Source organism: Elaeis guineensis, chromosome 1 (assembly GCF_000442705.2).
Source record: "Elaeis guineensis isolate ETL-2024a chromosome 1, EG11, whole genome shotgun sequence".
NCBI classification, from domain to species: domain Eukaryota; kingdom Viridiplantae; phylum Streptophyta; class Magnoliopsida; order Arecales; family Arecaceae; genus Elaeis; species Elaeis guineensis.
Window position 1 is genome coordinate 112,956,458 of NC_025993.2, and position 7,141 is coordinate 112,963,598.

A 7,141-nucleotide genomic window follows, 5' to 3' on the forward strand; every position below is an offset into this window, starting at 1 on the left:
AAATTATTTTTATCTCTACCTTCCTCCTCTTTCCTCTCTGATTAATCTGTCGTCAGCGTTGCTCTTTCTCTCTCCTCCTTTCTCCTCTTCCTCCTTATCTATTTCTACTCCTCATTTCTCCATTCCTCCACCGTCTCTTCTTTCTTCTCATTCTCCTCTTCCACTCTTTTCTTTTCTCTCCAATTGATCTCCTTCTCTCCATTACCGATGTCTCTTTTTCTCCCTCCTCCTTCCTCCTCTTCCATGATAGCTTTCTTCATCTTTATCTATTCCTCCATCCTTTTTTTTTTCTTCTCCTCCTCAGCCTCTTCCTCCTTCAAGTTCACATATGTGTAAAAAAAATTTTATTATTAAAAGAAAAAATAATATTATTTATTAATAAATGAATGACTGTATCATATTAAAATATATTGATAATTAGGATGATCTGTTTATTTTTTTTTAATACAGGAAGTATAGGTAAAATTAAATTAAAGTTAAGAGGATGTTTTCGTAATCTTTCCTCCAATTTATGTTTAAACTCTCGATCATTGAATCCTTTCCTTTCTTGCCGGAAAGCAGAGTGAGAGAGTGCTCTCTGAACTCCCATTCCTTTTAGAGAAGAAGAAGAAGAGTAGTCAAGAGCAAAGATGGCGGCGGTGGAACTGAGTAACAAGAGGATCATCCTCAAGGACTACGTGACAGGGTACCCCAAGGAGGAGGACATGGTCCTCGCTACCTCCACCGTCCCATCAAAGGTCCCCCAAGGATCACAGGCCGTCCTCGTCAAGAACCTCTATCTCTCCTGCGACCCTTACATGAGGTGGCGCATGTCCAAGCCCGCTACTGAAAGCTATACCACCCCTTTCACTCCTGGATCTGTGAGCTCATCTCTCTCTAATTCCCATTCTACCTTTTTTCCTTTGGAGAATGCTGTGATGTTTCAGAACTAAATGGTTCTTGAGATAGATAGTTTAAATAAAACTTTTTCAGTTATTTTATTGGATTGAGTCTTTTTTTTTTTATGATCTCAAATGTATATGTGTTTATTGTTGGCTTTCAGGTGAAGGAAAATATTTGTTAAATATATCTTCTTGTGAAAACATGATGATATAAGTTTGATAAAAAAGATATTTAGATATTTAGAATTATTCTATGGTTAAATGTAAGAATATGTCAGTGATTTCTCAGTTTAATTCTTCTTATATTTATGTAATCTTTTCCCTTCTGAATTTTAGGCGAGTTAGTCATGTTTTCTTTCAATTCCAGATCTGGTACCTTAGAAACTTTGTTCCTGAATGACCTTTACTTGATCAATGGCATTGATGACAATATTGTTAAGTATATTTAGGGAGGGTGTTGTTGTTGACTTGTTTCTACTTCACCATTGGTTTCCATTCAATTTCTAGTGCACAGAAAAAGAAAAACCTTTTCTCTGTTCATTCCTAAACTCTACAGAGCTTTTCTAGATAAAACGGTATACTTGACCTTTATCCTGTAAATTGGATTTAGACTGCTTGAAATCAACTTGTATTAAAAAAAAAAAAAAAAGACAAAAACCTCATTTTATCCACATGGAATCAGCAAGTCAGTATTATTATATGACTACCCTGGATGAAGATACAATAGATCTAGATGGCTTGTTAATAATCTCTGTTCTGGACTGGGTACTTACAGTAACAAGACTGGGGTTTTGTTGTACAGAAAAAAAAATGGGGTAAAAGAAGTACAGTATGGTGGTGGATCTTCCACCATTTTCCTGGAAAAAGAGAAAAAAGAAAAGATGCAGAATGGGGAGCATCACAAAGATGAACAAGTTGAGGTGTGCATGTGGCTGTCAGGATGTAATAAGTCTGTGGGAGGCTTAAGAGCATCACAAATAGAGGATAAGAATGTGAGGAATAAATTATGATGGTTTGATTATATAAAACAAAGAGTAAGATGACCTGCTGGAAAATGTCATCAGATTATATGATTTGCAAAGAGATATTACATGGATTTTTTTGGTTTGGATTATGGTAATAATTGTTCTATCAGATCTATGCTACCTATGCAATAATTTTCTTCTTTAATATATTGATTCATGAAAGTATAACAGTGCTAGACAATGAAATTTGGGAAAATAGAAGGATCTTTCAGTTGTTCATACTTTGAATGGCTTTTTTGCCCCTATAAATCCAGTTATCTGAAAATATTCAGGCATTACAAGTCTGAGTTGCCATTTAAACTTCTAACTTTTGCTTGTATGTCAAAAGATTATATAAGTTATTGAACAATTGTGCACATAATTTTGATAATCTGATGATATAATTGTCTTTCATTTACTTCTGAACCAGAACATAAATCTAATTGGGTCATACATTTGCAGGTCCTTAATGGTTATGGTGTGGCTAAAGTTCTTGATTCTGGCCATCCAGATTTCAAAGCTGGAGACTTCGTCTGGGGAATAACTGGGTGGGAAGAGTATAGCCTGATTACAATGCCCCAAGTCCTGATCAAAATCAAATACACTGATGTACCACTTTCCTACTACACAGGCATTCTAGGTACCTTTTGATATTTCGACAACTCTGATACAACTAGAATAAATAGATAGTTGCTTTACATTGGTGAAGAAATTAAGTGCTGTTGGTGATGGTAGGGTGACTAAACTATGAGAAATAGTTCGGTTAAGGTTACAGTGTCATCGTAATGAATCGTTATAGTCATGTTATTGCTCAAGGATTCTTTACACATCGAAAGCATAATTTGAGTATTTACCCTAGCATGGCTTCTAAATATTGTTCGAGCCACCTCTGTATTAACATAGATGGAGATTGTTAGGAATAAATCTTTTATGTGTTTGATGGAGACTTATGCATCATTTGTTATTAGTAACACAAAATCTATAAATAGGAATTTCTTACAATTACAAAGTTCAAGCTATTTGTCCATTGTTTTCAGGAATGACTGGGCTTACAGCTTATGCTGGATTTCATGAAGTATGTTCTCCAAAGAAAGGGGAAACAGTATATGTGTCGGCAGCATCTGGAGCAGTTGGCCAACTTGTTGGCCAGTTTGCTAAATTGATGGGTTGCTATGTAGTTGGGAGCGCTGGTACCAAAGAGAAGGTACCATCCTATATATGCTGCACCTTCAAGGATTAGGTTACAAGTCTGTGTTGCTTCATTGAAAATTTTAGGTATGAAAGCATTAATAATACTTTGGATTCCTGTGGCCACTCAGGTTGATCTCTTAAAGAACAAGTTTGGGTTTGATGATGCATTTAACTACAAGGAAGAGCATGATCTCACCGCCGCACTAAAAAGGTCAGTCTACAAATTCTGTGAATGATCTTTTTGGATCTTGATCCTTATTGTTCAATTGAGGTGGTTTTACATTACCAGGTTCGAAAGCTAAAAGAATTACTGTGGACACATGATGTTTGACAGAATATTGTAATCAGAACTGTCAGAAATCCAAATATAAATAGTTACTCTCAGATGTTTATCTATCAATTAATAGCTTATTGACTAAGAACCTAGTGGTACCGATACCAACATCACCACCTGCAAATTTCAGAGGTAGGATTCTTGTTGTACATTTTTGATCGAAAAATATTTCCCAGGCACCTGCTTCCATCTCTTCTTCCACCTAAACTTTCATGTGCCATTGTTCTTCTATGAGAGATAAGGGATTCTTGGACTAACATGCTATCCCATAAAAGCTAAGAGCTTACAGAAACTAACCCCCTATCATGTCAATGGGAGTTCATGGAAATTATGCCAATGATGTAGATAAGAACCATGTAAACTCATACATTGTGAGACAAGATTGTTGCAACCCTGTATAGACAGACAATTACCCTCAGATGAAGAAAGAATGGAATCAGATATCCTCATTTAGTACTCTTCTCATAGTATTTGAGCTTCAGTCTACATGATAGTGTTAGTCTCCTGTGCCCTAAAGAATTTAAATTAGCTAATTTAGAAAATTTAGCTACTTCCATCATTTGACCATGAACACAAGAAATTACCGAAAGAGAAACCATAAAAAAAAAGAATATTTCTATCGAGTTGATCCATCTATCCTCAGAATATTATCTTATCTGCAGTACTTTTTTCTGTAGTACCTTTTGTGGATAACTTGCTTGTTTCACTGATATTTGACTATCAAAATTCACATTTCAAGATAATTCGAGTGCATGACTGTTACCAGGTCTTTCCCTGATGGAATAGACATCTATTTTGAAAATGTCGGGGGGCGAATGCTTGATGCAGTTCTATTGAACATGAGAGTACATGGCCGAATTGCTGTTTGTGGTCTGATATCGCAATACAATCTCACCCAACAGGAGGGTGTCCACAACTTATTCTGCCTCATAACAAAGCGCATTCGGATGCAAGGTTTCATTGAACCTGATTATAAGCATTTGTATCCTCAGTTCTTAGAAATGGCAATTCAGCACATCAGGGAAGGGAAGGTTGCTTATGTTGAAGATGTTGTTGAAGGCATAGAGAAGGCTCCATCTGCCCTTATTGGCCTCTTTGCAGGCCGCAATGTCGGCAAGCAGGTTGTCCTCGTTGCTCATGAGTGATGCATGAAGTTTATTAATTCCCATTTTGTGTCACCTGTCTAACTGTGTGTGGAACATAAAGCATCTGCTTCAATAAATTCAAATATCTGTAATTTGAATGAATAAGAATGTAATCTGACTCGATAAGAATATTAGTAATGTTGTATGAGATTGTGAATCCCTGCTTCCAAATTATTTCATGCAAACTGACAGGTAAAGATCATGTTGCAGGCTTCCAAAGAACCTGCCCAGGATGGAATAGAACAAAAAAATGGCAAATTCCAATATGAATTACGAGAGAGCATTCATTAGATTAGATGACATGCAGGCACATGCATATATGTACATCAGCAAACAATCACCTTTCCTAGAGATTTTGCTCTCAAACCATGTATACCAGCAAATTACTTGTCACAAAATTGATTTGAAACTGAATGGAATGCCGCATTATCTCATTATCTCATCTTGTTCCGACAACAATTTTGGTCGAGAGTCCTATGGGTATTCTCCCTCTCTTATTTTTTTTCTTTTCCTTTCCATATCTTTACTTTCTTTTTTTTTTCTTTCTTTTTATTTTTTTCCATTCTTTTCTCTTTTTTTTTTCTTTTCTTGCCTTACATTTTCTTCTTCTTTCTCCTTCTTTTCTTCCTTATTTCACTCATTTCTTATTTCTTTCCTTCTTTTCATTCATTTTTTCTTGCCTTTCTTCCTTTGTTCTATTTTCTTCTTCTTTCCTTTCATTTTACTTTTTTTTTCATCTTTCCTTCTTTTCTTTCCTTGTTCTTTTTCTTCTTTCCCAACATAGATAGATATCGGAATTCCAACCCTATCCTAGTCCTATTTTCTTCAAGAAATCAGATGGGATGACCAAGATGCCTTATGTTGAGACTTAAGATTTTAAATTGCACACGTTATCACATAGGGCCTATACTATATAGTTGTTGATTTTGTGTTTTTATTTTTCTATAAATTACTAAAATATGATGTGTATATTAACGTTGAAGATAGTATTTACCGAAAACTTCCATTATTTTTTGCTTCTTTTCTGACACTTTTTTAAAAGCAATAAGTTTTTGCTACCAAAAATTTCAAAGATTTTATAAACAATTTGAAAAACAAAAAAATTTAATCATACATGTTTTCTGGTTTACTTCATTTACTTGGATTCTCAAAATTGAAACAGAATAGAGGCAACAGTAAAGGGCCATAAATTTGCAGAAAACTCTTCACTATTCACCATCATCTCACCAAAACCAATATGCAATATTTTACTATGGTAAAAAAATATGTTAGTTTCACCTTAGTAGAATTTCAAGTAAAATGCCAATCCATTCAAAAAGTTTAGGCATCAAGAACAATTTCATGTAGAGTTTTCTTTTTTTTTTCATTATTTTTCTCTCTCTTTTTTCTTCCTTTCTCTATTTCCTTCTATCCTCTTTTTTTTTTTAATTTTTTTTTTCTTGTTTCTTTCTTTCTTTCTTTCTTTCTTTATTTATTTACTTTCATCTTTATTGATTTTTTTTTTCTTTTCTTCTTCTTTCCCTTCTTTATTTTTCCCTCTTCTTCGGTAGTTTCAGAGTCCGTTCCCATTTTAGCTCCTATTTTGCTGCAGTAACAAGATGGGGTGGACATAGTGTCCTCCATTTGTTGCCAGAATTTAAAATAATGTCTCTACATTGATGTTTTGGGTCCATGCAAAGTAGTGCGGTTGGAATATCCGATATCGTCACCACCGATGCCGAATAAGACAAATGAAAGACGATTACTTGCAAAAAGAAATGGACTACATTAACACACGTAACTTTGCCGCCCAGCTCGTGCACCATCTCGCCTCCCATGGGTAGAACGTGGAAATTGATAAACACTACCGTCCCCACAGCAACATGCACTCTTTTCTAACCGGCACAAAATCTCAAATAATTATTCTACTTTTATACTCCCCCTCAAAAAAGAAAAAAAACGTGTTCATGATCTACCACACTCATTATTATAGCTATATTAACCGCCATTGTATATTCTATGATGTTTCATTGTTAAACTTCTAAAACTATAACAACAACTATAGTAAAGGCTATTATAACAGTATTATAACCAATTCAAAATTATTTTTTTCTTGAGAACATATCATATTTCGGAGAAAACATTGTATCCAAATTTGATTTTTAAAAAATATCTCGTTAGTTAAATAATAAATATGAGTAATTATTTTATTTTTTTGGAAAGTTTACCTTTTTTTTGAATATGTAAAAATTTGAAGTGTGTTTGGATTCATTAGTCCAAAATTTAATAGGATTCATAGGTGCGCATTTTTTTATCCAATAGAATTCGATTGATCCGTTCTATAGATTTTTGGATATTTCTAAATATAATTTAACTCAAATTTATTTTTTTATTTATATAAATCTAAATCGTGAATCCAATAGCATTTTGGAGATTTTTTACCTTATTACTGTTATTTTTAAAATAATTTATAAAAATAATATTTTTTTAAAAAAATTTACCAAACTACTGCTAAAAAAAATCACTTTATGATGGAGCGACTTTAGGTGCCATCTGGAGCTATGTGAAAGTATGAGTTAGCCAACAAAATCACAGAGTCGGTCAAAA

At 34.0% G+C, this 7,141-nt stretch overlaps 1 protein-coding gene across 1 annotated transcript; it reads left to right on the top strand.

The window, feature by feature from the left end:
* The first annotated feature begins 466 nt into the window (after positions 1-466).
* LOC105038599 (2-alkenal reductase (NADP(+)-dependent)) lies at positions 467-4,712 on the top strand. Its single transcript, XM_029262594.2, has 5 exons — positions 467-860; positions 2,348-2,525; positions 2,923-3,089; positions 3,205-3,287; positions 4,177-4,712. Exons 1-5 carry the CDS (start codon positions 630-632, stop codon positions 4,553-4,555), a joined length of 1,038 nt encoding a protein of 345 aa, XP_029118427.1. The 5' UTR covers positions 467-629; the 3' UTR covers positions 4,556-4,712.
* Positions 4,713-7,141: the final 2,429 nt, after the last annotated feature.

Bases quoted from the DNA above. Each gene is read 5' to 3' on its own strand.
- LOC105038599 (XM_029262594.2), top strand. From the start codon at position 630: ATGGCGGCGGTGGAACTGAGTAACAAGAGGATCATCCTCAAGGACTAC. The intron at 861-2,347 runs GTGAGCTCATCT...ATACATTTGCAG, and splicing joins CCCCTTTCACTCCTGGATCT to GTCCTTAATGGTTATGGTGT. The intron at 2,526-2,922 runs GTACCTTTTGAT...CATTGTTTTCAG, and splicing joins CTACTACACAGGCATTCTAG to GAATGACTGGGCTTACAGCT.